Consider the following 15,112-nt stretch of genomic DNA (forward strand, 5'->3'; position numbering starts at 1 on the left):
TCTCTTAATTTTTAACACCTGTGTGCTTTATATATCAGTAACAAGATGATTTCTATTTATTACATCATTTTGAGAAGTTCATCCAGGCTTTATTAAAAAAGGAATATAACAATTATGTGTAGAAATACCATATTAGTCTAGGGCTGGAGCTTTATAAGAAATCATTACGTGCCTGTAACTCTGCTGCTATTACATAAATGACCAATGATGAACCAATCTTTGTAATGAAGATACACTACAACTTTCTTTTAAAAATTCAAATAAAAACACATAGCATTTTTCTACGTAACATTTTATTTTTATACGCTATCAAAAATATATATACACTAAAAAACTGGTTTGGAACTTTGGTCAACACAAATAGAGCATAAATTAAAGAACAAATTACATCGGCACTTTTTATCGCAGTCTATAAAAAGTTGATACAATGATTAACGAGTAACAAAAATTATTAACAATTAGAATATGATAAGAATTATGTTTAACACCCTAACAACACACACAGCATACAGTGAAGTATTGAAAAGAATTTAATTTCAGTAAGCTTTCCAATACTTTTATAAGCTCAGATATTACACAAATTTTAGCAATTTACATTCATTAAAATCTCAAACTCAAATAAGATAGTTCTTAATGGTACATCAAGCCATTACAAACAGTCAGCATTCATAAAAATTTGCAGATTCCTCAAAGCATATTAACACTCTTGTAACTTACTCAGATAGCATTCAGTAAGCCACACTATACAAATACTCCTCTAAAAATCATACAATTGGGTAAAATATTCACTGGCAGAGAATACATACTGTATGTTTTCATTCTGCATATTGCTATTCCTCATAAATTTTCCATAAAAACTCCCTTTTTAAGTTAAATTAGTCCATTTAATGATTTCTCATACATGTTATATTAAGTTAAATAAACTGAATACTTTCTAAAGAAAATTTTAAAAAACTGTATTTTTACCCTTCTAGCACCAACAGCAGGACAAAAATGTCTTTACTGCAACTAAGATTTCCTAACATAATGGCATAGCCCTTAAATTTAGTAGCAAATATTTGATTGAGGATGCAAAATCCTGAGTTAAAGAGAGAATTAAATATTTCGTTTTAATAACTCCAAATTTGAATCTTTTCACCAAGGCACTTTGCTCTGTTCATGGGATGGAAAATACATGACCTATCAAGTTCACCCATTGTTATAATCTCATAATTCTTGGTGTTCATCAAATCACATCACTATCAAAATGGAGTAAAAAATATTTGAAATTTATTCAGATGGGTTTAAAGGAAAATTTTTGAAAAATGTACATAATTGAACAATTCGAAAAAAAAACATAAAAAGAAATTCATATTACATTAGTAAAGTATAGCACATATACTAATGTTCAGCAAGCACTGAACAGATTGTGCGTTGCAATAACAAGTAATATCTGCCTCAGTGTATGCACTCATTAAAAGTTTAAATAGATAATTTAGCCTCACTTTCTGTACAACGAAAGTTTTACTTTACAGCAATAGTTGGAAGCATTAGAATTTTAAAAATTACTAATTAATTTTTAGAATTTCAGAGAAGAAGAATGCAGTTTTACAATTCACATCTTCTAAGTGATATATTTACCAATAAAGCTTTCATACATTTTGAAACAACTTAAATTTTCCAGCATCTAAAATTTCTTGCTATATGAAAAAATTTACTTGATCCTATACTGAAGTTATATTGCACATTCCTCCAATATTCAAAATGAAATGATCATATAACATAAGTACTTATCTGTACAAAGTAAACGAGAAATTTTATTCACATATTTGTTCTTGCAACACATGTAATAAAGCTAAGTAGCCAATACATATTGCTTTGTTTAAAAGTTTACACACCACAATTTCTTATTTATATACTATTCAAAAGAGGTGCCACACATATTACAAATACCACCGGAAGTAAAACAGAACAATTTGGATTACATTTTCGTATGAAAATATTTTCATCTGTCAACTGTAATTTAATTCAGTGAAACAGTTTTTCTATAAAAATACATATTTCACAATACTTAGCAAAACAAAAAAGTCATTATTTAAAAAATGTTTTCAATGGTAAACACCAAAATAATATTTAAAATAATCAACAAAATAGGTATCTTCAGAAAATAACAAATATACACACACAGAATGAAAAATCAAACTTCAGATATTATATTACTTGGCTTCAAGAATAGTTAAAATGTATACCACTCACACATTTCAAAGTACATGCTTTAATTTTTATCTGCTATAAGTAAGATTGCAAATACAAGAAAAAATATGGAAAAAAATACACATATGGAAAAAAAATACACAATTAAATGCATCTGCAACATGATACACATTACAAAATTATACAATTATACTTCATTGAAACATGCGTCTATTTGTTGAAGGGAGAATTAAAAAACTGCATGACTGCTTCACACAAGAACATATTTGGAAATCTCTTACAGCAGCAATTACAAGTGCTTTGTCAATGCAAGTATTTTACAGAATATTTTTTTCATTCTTGAGTTACTCGCAGCAATCAATTCTATCATGAAATTATATTGGGCTATGATGACTCAATACTGAAGCTAGCAGTGCATTTGCAGTCTCAGAATAATTAAAAAATGGAATATTCTCATTAATGCTAGCTTGCCTCAAAAATAATATCCAATGTTGAGAGAAACCAAGTTAAGGTGTACAATGGGATAAGAAAACTGGCCTTTTATCTAAGCATAAAGAGTTGCATTATTTTTGCTCACAAACCAATTTGCCAAGTAAGCCAGTTGCATAGATTCTCTACCCAAATAAAAAGCACCAAATCCTAACCCAAATGGCCATTTTATGCACATGCTAACAACCATGACTTTATCAACCAACAATAATTTCATGATGAAACTGACATTTGTCTCTAAGCAACATATTTTATAATTTAACATGATGTAACATTAATCTAGCTTCTTTGATTTGCTAGGAGGAGTGATGTAAGTATTATAGAAGAAGCGAGCAAACAGTACAAAATATGAAAAATACATGAGCAGGGCATAATTGGCAATGTTATCTGGAAGCTGGCAAAATTCTCCATTTCGCCTAGTTAGGTAACCAAAATAACTGACAAAACAACCAGCGACCATCTGGAGGATCTGAGAAGTAGTAATTATGATAGCCACAAAACGAGGCATCTTGATCCGCATAGCCCTCATGGCATAATAGGTATACATCAATGAATGAGCAAAATAATTCATTACGACGAACCATCTGGCTGGGGCAATATGCTCTGTGTAACTATACCAGGTGAAAAGTAAGACTGTGATGTGATGATACCAGTGAAGAAATATGAGCTGCTGCTTGCGAAGCACGATGAAAATGGTATCTCCAAGCTCAGGAACTTTTGAAAGTGTAAACATCCATGTCCAAAAGCCACTCACTTTGACTTCTTCTATAAAGCTTGGGTTACAAACGGAATGCGTAAAACCAAATTCTTTGAGAACATGTGCCAACTCAGGAAGTGTCCTACATAGTCCAAAGATAGAAAATGCAGCCAGGAAGACATTCCAAGCTGCTAAGGTTCTTCTTAGCTCAAAACGAGGCCTGGACTGCATATAAGCCTGACCTCCAAAAATAACCAACATATAAAGCCCTATGTAATAAAATGCTTGATGCCAGTGCTGGATCATCCATTCTCTTTTTAGACTCTTGTCAAAATTTCGCTCGAAGTCGAATATGATGGAATAGTTTGGAGAGGAGGGTGATTCTCTTAGATCACTGATTAGGGATGGCATATTCATTTTGGATGGTTGGTCTCAGCTGCCAGAGGAAACTGCCAGAGGAAACTGCAAAAGTAATTTTCATTAAAATTTAAAAACTGTACTTCATGTAATAAATAATTAGCGAGCAAAAGATTATCTCAAAGAAAGATATACATTAAGAACATTTTTAAATCAAATACTTGATTAAGGGTGAATGGCAATTCTCAAACTTAATATCCAATCTTTTTGGTTAAAGTGCTCAAAAACAATAATATTTTGAGACCAAAGAAATGAAATATTCGTAACCGAAATTAATCCTGGAAAGTTTAATAGCACAGTATTAAAATTCACAATCACTCAAATACAGAAGTTTGTTAAAAATTCTTTTGTGTGTATGTGTGTGTGTTTTAAAAATAATTCAACAACACTGAAAAATCCACAAGGCGTTGTCACAACAATGAAATACTTTTTGAATATCAAAGGATCTTTTTATATCGCAGATTCCCGCATAGTAATCAAATGACAAAACCTGAGAATCAGGAACAGTAAAAATTCGCTACAAAAATCCAAGCATACGGTAAAATCGCGGCTTTCTGTAGCAAATATTTGTAAAACAGATTTACAAATTAAAAAATCAACCAAAATTTTAACTTGCTACCGACCGCGTTTTTGAGAACTCCGAAATTGAATTTGATTTAACTTTAAAGACGGTGCTACGTGACCTATAAAATCTGATTAAAAAAACAGGCATTTACTTATTTGGCGATTATTTTTCTAACTACTCTTAGTAGGAAGGATATCGTTCTCGATTTTTAATACTATCAAATATTTCGGTCATTTTTTGTCATACGAGAATCAAACTTTTTGTGTTTTATTCTGTGTTTTGTGTTTTATTATGTATAAAGTACAAATTTTTCCTAAACATAAGTATATGGGCCAGAGGAACATGTAAAATGTTAGATCTCGTATTTTATACAAAATTGATTTATTTTTAAATTTAAAAATACGAAAACATGAATCTTTGCGTCATTTAAACCTTTTTCGCAGTCGGAAACATATGTTTAGGGCGAACGGTTTCAAAAATAAAGGCCTTTTTAAAGGCCCGTTGTATAGTTTGTTGAGATGAAAGCCACGCCACACCCTTTTGAAACGCATAACTTCTTTTACCGAAATTCACAGCAACAATATGAATTCTGGGATACTAATTGGTTAACGAAGCCACTATACCAGCCTTTGGAGACATTTGAAATTTGAGCATTACAGACTGAGAAATTAATTCAGCTAATTTTGGGGACTAAACTCCGTGGCCGCTTTAACAAAGAAGTGCCAAATTCAGTACTTAAATAAAGTTCCAATTGGCAGGCAACCAATGCATCCATTATTTGAAAACATAGCTTATCTGAAGTTAGTTGATCTCAGTTTAATGATCCACAGTCCTTTTTTTCAATTAAATATAAGGTCGATTTACAGATTGTAATTGTGTCATGTGACCGTCAAGCATAAACGTTGATTCGCAATCTAACTAGACGGCAGCAACCCTAACAACAAATACAGCTCCATGAAAAGAATTGACCATTTTATTAAATCCAGAGTAAATATGAAAAATACAATACAAATTTTACCCAGATTAATTTCAGACTGCATAGCATGCACAAAACTGCCTATCATTCAGCATTGCCGAAAATATTTTCAACCGCCGACGCATGAATTCGATGAAACAGGAATCTAGATGGTGGCGTCGCAATGAGATTTATTTCACCATTTTGCACATGGCAACCCGTATTAGAATCAGTAACACCGTATTAGTGGTTGACTTGAACTGTTCATACCCGGTAATTGAAAATTTATTCACTCAGGGCAACTGAAAAACCTGTGAAACATTCCTAGATTGAAGAAAATTATTCTCGCTTATTCGTCTCAAATTTACGAATTTGATATAAAAAGGTTATTCCAAACAGAGGTACGGTACCCATTTCAAGACTAGCACCCTATTAATAGAAAAGTACCGGATACATGTTTATGGTTAACCTACAAGCGTTCGTATCCAGTAGCTGACAATTCATCCCTTAAAATTTCTGGATTGATCTTCATTCTTCTTGTTTATTCTCCACCACATCATTGCACACCTATTCATGACGCGTTGGTATACTGGCACAAATTTGGCGGGTGAAGTTTCATAAACATAAAAGTATCGCATTAAGTTTTCAAAAAAGGATAAAGCAAATGATATATAAACGTGAAGTTTTAAAAGACTGGCTGAAAATGGCAAAGCAACTACCAAGCACTACCGAATATTCACCAGTACTTGTCGTGCCGCATCTGACATTACGTATATCAATAAAAAGGGTGCCGGATTATATCGGGATTTTACTATAAATACAGAATGTTACATATGTTTAGAACGATTTCGATAAAGAACTTTTTTTAAAAAAGCAAATTTTTATGCTAAAAATTTCTGGCAACAGCTTATTATTTGAAATGAGAGCTATTGTCTGCTACTTTAATTTTTTCCCCAAAAAATGTCGCATGTAAACCAGCTGTGGAAAAAAGCCATCTTTTTCTGCCCCAATTCAAAAACGTTGGTGAAATGCATTGTGATACAATTTAAGTGCAAAATAAGCAACATTATTATTCAAAAAGGGAAAAACTATCAATCTAATTCTATATGGAAAGAAATCTTCAAACGAATACCCAAAAGGTACGCACTGCTTTAATGTTTCTAACCACAGTTCGTTGATAACAAGAGAAAATCCGTCAAAGCAGACATCAATTTAACGTCTTTAAATGCATTTGAAGCAGCAATAAATAAAATAAGAAACTGAAATTTATGCTAAAAAAAAAAAAGCTAAAAAGCTTAATGTTCCCCAGATTTTGCCAAAACATGTGTCCAGAATCCTAAATGAATTCTATTTAGCAGGAGATAAACGGAAATACATTGTGACCCTTGATGAAGTATAGATTGACCTAAATGACTGCAGCAAAAAAAAAAGGTCCATTTATTATCGAAAACGAAAAGAAAATAAGAAGAATGAGAAAAAAGGTGTTAAAATCAACTCCACGCACTATCAAAGGAAAGTTTTACAGAAAGTTTAGTTTACGTCCGATATTTGCAGAAGAAATTTCTCTTTTTTCCCCCAGTGACTTTCAAAAAGTGAAACTTCACCAAGGCAAAGCAACGCGTCTTACTTCAAAAAGTACCACTATATTCGTTGAAAAAATAAAGATTGATACAAGTATTGCATATACAGTCAAAAGTCGTTAATCCGGACTCGTCGGGACTTCGGCGATTCCGGATTATCGATTTTTCCGGATTATAGATCATCAGTTTAAATCTCGTAAGATGGCATGCAGAAATTCTAAAATTAAAAATATGAAACCGTAATTTATGAAATAAAGAACAATTATGATCTAAAGGGTATCAAAATTTGCAAAAAGAAAAAGCTTAATATTTATTTGTTTACTTTATTAAACATTTCTTTCAATGTAAGTTGTTTAAGTTTTGCTTCGTTTCATGTGATAATACTTTCTCTTTAATTCTATTAAACAGACATAATTTCTTGTTCAGTTACAAAGTTCCGCCGTTCAAGTCCTATAATTGCTGTGTCAAGAACACCGACTAATTTGTCAATCGAAATTTTTTTGTTTTCAATAACCTCTGTCACGTTTCTTCGCTATCGGAAGCGAATTATAATGACGAGGAACTTGTTTTAAATCATATCAAAGACGGAGCATATCGAGATGAAATACTACATTTGGTAAGGAATTATAAGCCAAATAAAATAAAAACATCTGCGCTGAAGATAAGGATAGTGCTGACAAATCAACTTCCAATTCATTACGCGCCCGCCGCCGAGCAGCGTGAAATTGATAAACAGATTTCGGATTTCAAAACATACTTTCGCTTTAGATCCTTTACATATTAACAAATATATATCGGAAATTCTATTTGATATAATCGAAAGTTTAAGCTTACCTTTATAAAATTGCTCTTACAGTCTGCAAAAAATAATAAGCCGGATGCAATTCGAAAATTAAGGAACAACGCAATCATCAACATTAACTGAAATAGATAATCAGATAATTTTAGCTTATACGTCCATTATACATAAAATGCGCACGCTAAAACGTATTCTGCACTTGCGCACACTCATATGCGCAGTCGTAAAAGGTCTTACGCGCACGCGTGAACGCCTCTGCGCATGTGTAAACGCGGCGCATGCGCAGAAAGTTTTTAGTTTTGATGTCCGGATTATAGATCATTCCGAATTATGGGTGTCCGAATTAACGACTTTTGACTGTATAATATACCTTTTCAACGCATTCCTGCAAAGTCTCCTGACGTTTCACCTATGAAATATTGTGCCTTTGGTTTCTTGAAAAGAGCTCTTTCTAAGCTCAAGCCCACCAACGATTAATGGGCTCTTGGGAAAAAAAAAAAAAAAAAAAAAGTCAATACCCCTGGAAATTTTAAGAAAAGCCCTTCTATCATGGAAATCACGATGCAGTCTTATAGTTCAGAACAAAGGCTACCAGATCGAACATTTAAAAGAGTACTTTTTATTTTTAAACATTAATTAAATGGCTCTGAAATCGTGTGTAAACATTCTATGTTTCTTTTGCGCATATTAACGGGTAATGATTTAAAAGAGCATTTTAAGAGGTGGAATAGTCTTCTATACCTACCAATATACATTCTATATATCATGGATTCTTAATTTTTTTTTTTTTTTTTTTTTTTTTTGTCTCATGCACCCTGTCACCATTACTAGACCATCATTCCCCCTTTCTTTCCAAAACTCGAAAAATAAATACACATTTAACTAAATTTAGATTATTTTTTAACGCATTTTATAAATTACACAAGGAAAAGTATAGAAAATGTCGAAAGTAGTTTATACTCATAAACTTTAATTAAATACCTGACAGTTTAAAAAGGCCGACCTCATTACCCCCCCCCCAGCCCGAAACTATGAAGTTCTCCTCTGATTGAGCATCTCTGGTATAATCCACATATTGAGATCACTGCAATATTGTTATTGTTTCAAGCAGCTGAACACTTGCAACTTCATTCAAGTTCTCTCTAATAAAAGAACATCCACAAAAACCGCTCAAAAAGCAGAAGAGAAACCGGAAATACGATTTTCCTCCTCTAGCACTTTTCAGAAAGACAGTTAAAACTCAGAGCAACTATTCAACCTGAATTAAATTTAGGCTAATAGATCGCCGTCGCGACAATTGAACACATCGATCAGTTCTGGGAAGAGATCGGATCCTTCCGCATAAAAGAAAGCGAAAGTAGAACAATGTTTCCTGAAGTCAACATTCTTATGTATAATTTAATGACAGTGGACACGGAATCTTGCTACTGAACTGTTTGAAAAATGTAAATGATATATTAAAGAATTATCTACATACGAACCTTTTAACTTTCCTTTAATGTTCCACGCGATTTATAAATCTACTTCATGTAATTATTGTTACATGTTATTTACTTATCCGTTTGAATCTCAAGCCGGCACGATCGGAGCTGTTCAAATTTCATACGGAAAAAGATCTACATTTTCTACAGATTTCAGACTACTACAGAGTTCATACAGAAAAGATATACTACTCCTGCATTTCACGACGCGTATAGATTCCGCTGCATTCGGGGTGGTCAGTTTTTAGAGATTTTAGCTGCTCTCATTTTTTAAAAAATTTTTTTATGTAAACTATACATCTAATATATTTTATTTCTAATGTCATTATTTTTAGCTACTTTTATTCAATAAAATATTGAAATATTTAAAAACTAATAAATAATTATAAACTGATTTTTGTAAATTAATCGTACTAATAAACAGCAATACTAGTACAATTTAGTAATTATTATATTTCAAGTTAAAAGTACTTTTAATTAAAAAACTGTATTTCAATTAAAAATAATTCAATTTCATAAAATTTATAATAAAGTTAGTCGGGTGTATTCCTATCCTGCATTGCTCAAAAATTAATGTGTTCAATGAATATCCTGATAAACAGTCTTCTAGCTGCATGAACGTTTTCATGATTTTCCCCAAGTGGTACGTAGATATGAGCCACTTGGCTCATTTTTCGACGAGAATTACAAGCACTATCGCGTAACTTAGCCCATTTCGATCATATTTTCTTGAATACTCTTGGGATTTAAACAATTAATGTTAAGTAATGAAAGGTAATAAGCCATTACAGTAGACTATATCGAAAAAATTTCCGCTGATGATTATAAATTTTATCCCGAGAGCGAAAGCAAAATTCACAGAAAATACTCTGGGGGGGGATTACAAAGTTCAAAAGTTTAGTATTAATAATTTAGTTAAAACTTCGCCAAGTGTTTTGCTTTACACAGAATGCTCTTTTCGTGTACTGCACGGATTCATTCTCAAATTTAGAATTAATATTTAAAAACTGCTCGTCAATCTCTCCCTCTCAAAAGATAAAACTAATACAACTGGATGCCCTAACATAACCAAGTCACCACTATGGTTCCTTAATAACAGCCAGGTGGAAAATGCAAGAAGACACTAAACACGCATTTTTCAGCAGAAAGCATGCTGTTTAATCTCGATTTAAGATTTAATACTCCGAAGTAGATTTTACAGGTAAATTTATTTGCAGTATCTCTTTTATCTAAATTCTAATAAAGATAGTATTAAAATAATATAAATGTGGAAAGTAATACAACAGTTAAGTAGAAAATAGTCCAAAAACATTTAGTTCACAGATTTGTTTGACATTCACAAAATCTCAAAAAATCCCTTAAAAATTAGCAGAAATTAATACTATGGTGAAATTACTCCACAAATTTTTAGTAAATACAAGCTAGAAACTGGTGCTATAACTTCCAACGCTTATAAAGCAGATAGGAATTAGGCCATTCAGGCATAGTACTGAGACTTGCTTGAAAGCAATACTTGGTAAGAGAATCTCTAGAAATAAACATTAAAAAGTTTACGCAAATAAGTTTAAGTACAAAACAACAGTATTCAGGTTTCAAGTAAATGGAAAATTTCATTATCTACTTGCTTTTTACTAATGCCGTAACCATTTTTAGTGAACACGCTGGTGAATCATTTCCAGAACTTAATTACAGCTCTCTCCATTCATTGAATAGCCTTACAATGACTATGACTTGTCCAATGTCATAGTGTGTTTGCGATGTCGAAAGGTTTTCACCATTCTCTCCCTGATTATCTATCACACAAAAGGAATTTTGAATCAACAAATTTTATATTCTTTCTATTTATCGATTAGAATCTATTTATCTTACTTACAGATATGCAGCCACAAATGCCGCTTTCTTTACCCACATTTCGAAGCCAAGACAATCTTATACATGAAGTTAGCTGCCTGAAGTAACCCCTAAACACCCAGAGTGGTTCTTATTTTATTTTAAAACATTATCCTTAAAAATATTTGTTTATTATTAGGTGCTTAGAGGAGTTCAACAGACTGCAAAATAAGTTGTTAAAACTTGAGTTTTAAAAAGTTTTATAAATTTTCAAATTTCAAATTTTTTTATTTATAGACAAATTTATCTACTGCACACCTCATGCAATAACTTTATTTTTATTAAACGTAAAAATAAAAAAGGATAAAATGCTCCAGTAATTTTTTTTAACAGCACTGAAACAGATTATTGCGAAAAAAAAATTTATTGCGCCCATTAGCGACCTAGCAGTGAAGTAGCTGAACACTTGTAGTTCGGTCCGAGGTTCTAATTCCTGAGAACGGGCTGACTGCTTTGGTGTTTCAGTAGTTTTTCCAATGTGTTCGTGTACACGTGCCTGTTTCTCTTAGAAAATCCTCAAAGAAGGCACCGCTCTCCTTATGAAGATAGCCCTCGAGCGCTTTGCTATTATCAAACAAATCAAATCAAACCGCAGCTGTGTGCAGTTCGCAAAAGTGGTTTAAAAGATTAATAAAAGCGAAATAAATAATAAATCGAATTATAGGAAGACCGGAAAACAACACAAAGCGATAAAACACAGAATCATATCGACACTTAGGCTGATAATAGATCCGGATCCAAATACTTAAGGATAAGAGAAAATGTAAGGCTCATTCGCTATTAAATAATCATGCTTAAAAATCTAAAGGACTTTTAGAAGACCTCTTTTAATTCTAAAAACTAATATGAATTTAGCTCAAACTTTTGGGAATTCCTCGTTTAATATGGTAGGTATGTAATTTTAGTTAATTCCAGGGGAAAAAATATCCAAACATTTAAAAAATCCTTTTGAAGAACTCCTTTAAGGAATTTACTTTAAGAATTGATTACGAATCCTCTAATTTTTTCTTGGATGAATAACAACGGCGCTAAAAATACATCGACAAAGTTATGCTATAACTCAGGCTGATTAATAATATTGTTATTAAAAGTTACATTATTGTTTGAGATCTTCTAAAAAGGAAGCTCGGTAGGGAATTCACGAGCCGTAAAAGCGGTATCAAAAGTTTCATTTTCAAACGCTGTGCTATATTCATTTCGTTACATCACTATACAAAACTTATCGACAGAATCACGCATTATTTTTTACTTAATTATTTTCAAAGTTATTATAGGATTCTGAAAATGAACCATTTGAACTCTAAATTCAAAATTTATTCCTCATAGTATAATAAAAATAATATATCCCACGAATAAAATTTCTATAAATTAAATTTAAATATATTCATTTGTAAGTTTAAACCTAATTAACACTTAAAATTATCTGTTCAACAGTGCAGTGCTTTGGATGATTTATCGTCTTCGTAATTCACCAAAAATCTACAACTCTAAAAGCATAGAAATAAAATTTAACTAAATGTTCATTAAACATTAGAACTTGCATTACAACTAAAATTTAACAAAACTTATTCATCATTCTTTGCGGATCTTTGGGAACACAAATGCTTCAATACGTAGAATACAACTAATAGATACGTCTGTCTACAGCATGGCTGTATTTCGCGATTTTTAACCATAAACGCTGAAAAATGTAAGAAAACGATCATCAAAACCATCTTAGCAGGTGGGCTTCTCACGAGATGAACAGCTTTCTTGGTGAATTGCCAAATTCTCTAATTACACAGACGTTTCCTATTTACTCCCCTAAAGGTGGTGGAAGAAACAGAAATAACATGAAAGAATTAACACAAAAATAACGTTGTTTAAAATAAACCTTACACATTTATTGTTATTAAGACTCAATTATAGTAATTAGGAAGAAAATGTCTAAGCTTTTAAAATTACTGAACATCATTATTATTTAACATTCTTTTTATACATAAGGTTTGATTCTTTTCCTAATAGAAACTTCTCTCAAACTGACTTGCAAGACTGAAAGTTGATCATCATCATGTTATCTTTTAACCCTCCATCATTCATACTCATGGAATTTCAAACCATGAAGAAGTACAATTTTTCTACAAGGCTGAATGAATTTGAAAATGGTGAATGCTCGACCTTTACATCTTCATAGAAGAAAGTAAGTAACGGAACGTAAGTACAAGCGATATGAACCAGGAAACGCAGTTTTACTTTTAGGTCAAAATTTTGTGCAGTAGGAAGACGACTCGAAATCGGGTCACCAGAAACAGAACTTAACCCAAAGGCTACATGAAAAACGTATCACGCCACCTCCGATTTCGTCCAATGGCAACAGAGAACCCGAAGGCGGATATTTCGCTTTGTGTGACAAGATATGCGCACGATGTTTGAAGTGTTTTGAGACTATGAATATGAACAATTTTGACGCGAAAGAAAACATTGACAGTGCTTTAGTGAAGAGAGTTTTAGCTAGTAAAGGAAGAGTTCCTAAAACTTAAAACTGGGATTGATGTTTAAATTTTTCATTTTAATTAATTTTCCTAACAAATATTTTAATCTTCCTAAATAAACACAAATTATTTCAAATACATCCGAAATGCTCTAAAAGAATATATTTAAAGTTTTAAGCAATATTCATTTGGAAACCTTACATTAAATTATAATATTTACATAAACAAATAAAATTAAAGTATCTAAATATATTTTATTAAGAGACTGCTTTCGATTTTAAATAGTTAAGTAACTTCACAGAAATCAGAAGTTTTATATTAACACAACAGCATGTTTTACCACATTTAGAGAAAGATTCCTTTGAGCTGTTCTTTGAAATATGCGAAGTTATTCGAAGATGTTTTGGTACTTTCTGATTATTCGTATCCCCGGTTTCAATGTTCGGTATAACTGCAGTATTTGTAGCATATTTTCAAAGGTACACGAGAACACGTGGATTTACACACTTTATATTTAACTGAACAGTGTTCACCAGCTGCAAAAAATGCAAATATCAGCCCTACATCATTCTTGCTTTAAAAAAAAAGTTTCCGTTTTTTGTAAAATGCTAATTTTTATAATTATTTACGAAGATAACATTACGTAGAACAAAACTATGACTCACAAGGGGATTCAACAAACGTTTTACGCAAACTTACAAAGTTGCTAATAAGATGGGAGACTTTTCGTATAGGTGCGGTTAATCAGAAAGTACCGGTATTTCTGAAACAAGTTTGTGAACATAAATAACGTAATACATCAAAAAATGCACCCTTTCCCTTACAGTTACAATTTATTATTCAATAAAATTTAAAGCTCTCAATGAACCTTCAAGGGAATCCATACCCAGGCCCGTTCCTGGCGGGTATGCAGCGAATGTCTCGTACACAGGCGGCAAAATTTAGGGGCGCCAAATTCGGTCGGTATCCTATAAAATAGAAGTTTCCAGTGGTAGGACAAATACATTATCCACTTATTGTTTTGTCCAAAAGATGGGAAACTTTTTTTGTCCAAAAGCCAAAATAAATTAAATATTTAAAATTACACAGGGGTGCAGAAAAATACCTGCACGCATGTGCTCGACCCCGCAGGAACGGACCTGTTCATACCCATCAATTAATCCTGATCGAAAAGAAACGAATGGAAAATGAAAATTATGCTGTATAATTCATAATTAACTTAAACTGCATTAAGATAATTTCTTTCCCAATAAACAGTGTAGTTTATATGGCAATGAAACGGTCCGTAAAAGGGCAAGCTTTTCGGTTTGTTATAACTAAAGTTGAATAATATGATTTATATAAGGAAAGAACAATATACGAGGTTTCAGGATTGATCTATATTGACTGCAACAGAACACTTTAAGAAAAGGCATTTTTAAAAACTGACGTAAGTATATATTATTTAATAATTAATAAACTTTAATGTAGCATGAGTGAGAAAATTCGACTTACGATGACGCCTCGCTAAATAAGAAATTCTTCATAATTTCTTCATAACGGGACAGAAAGGCAGAATAGATCACATATCTGGTA

General features: G+C 32.0%; 1 protein-coding gene across 3 annotated transcripts in view; it reads right to left on the reverse strand.

Annotated features, from left to right (window-relative positions):
* Positions 1-276: 276 nt before the first annotated feature.
* Positions 277-15,112, reverse strand: part of Baldspot (elongation of very long chain fatty acids protein baldspot) — a 47,322-nt gene continuing 32,486 nt past the window's right edge. For all 3 annotated transcript variants that reach the window (XM_035355427.2, XM_035355428.2, XM_035355429.1), the window contains exon 2: positions 277-3,841. In XM_035355427.2, coding sequence (XP_035211318.1) covers positions 2,957-3,796 — 840 coding nt within the window. In that variant the 5' untranslated portion in view covers positions 3,797-3,841 and the 3' untranslated portion in view covers positions 277-2,956. The remainder of the gene's footprint in view (positions 3,842-15,112) is intronic.

This window comes from Stegodyphus dumicola, chromosome 8 (genome assembly GCF_044657685.1).
Source record: "Stegodyphus dumicola isolate Sdum_Otavi_A_Nest chromosome 8, ASM4465768v1".
Taxonomy (NCBI): Eukaryota; Metazoa; Arthropoda; class Arachnida; order Araneae; family Eresidae; genus Stegodyphus; species Stegodyphus dumicola.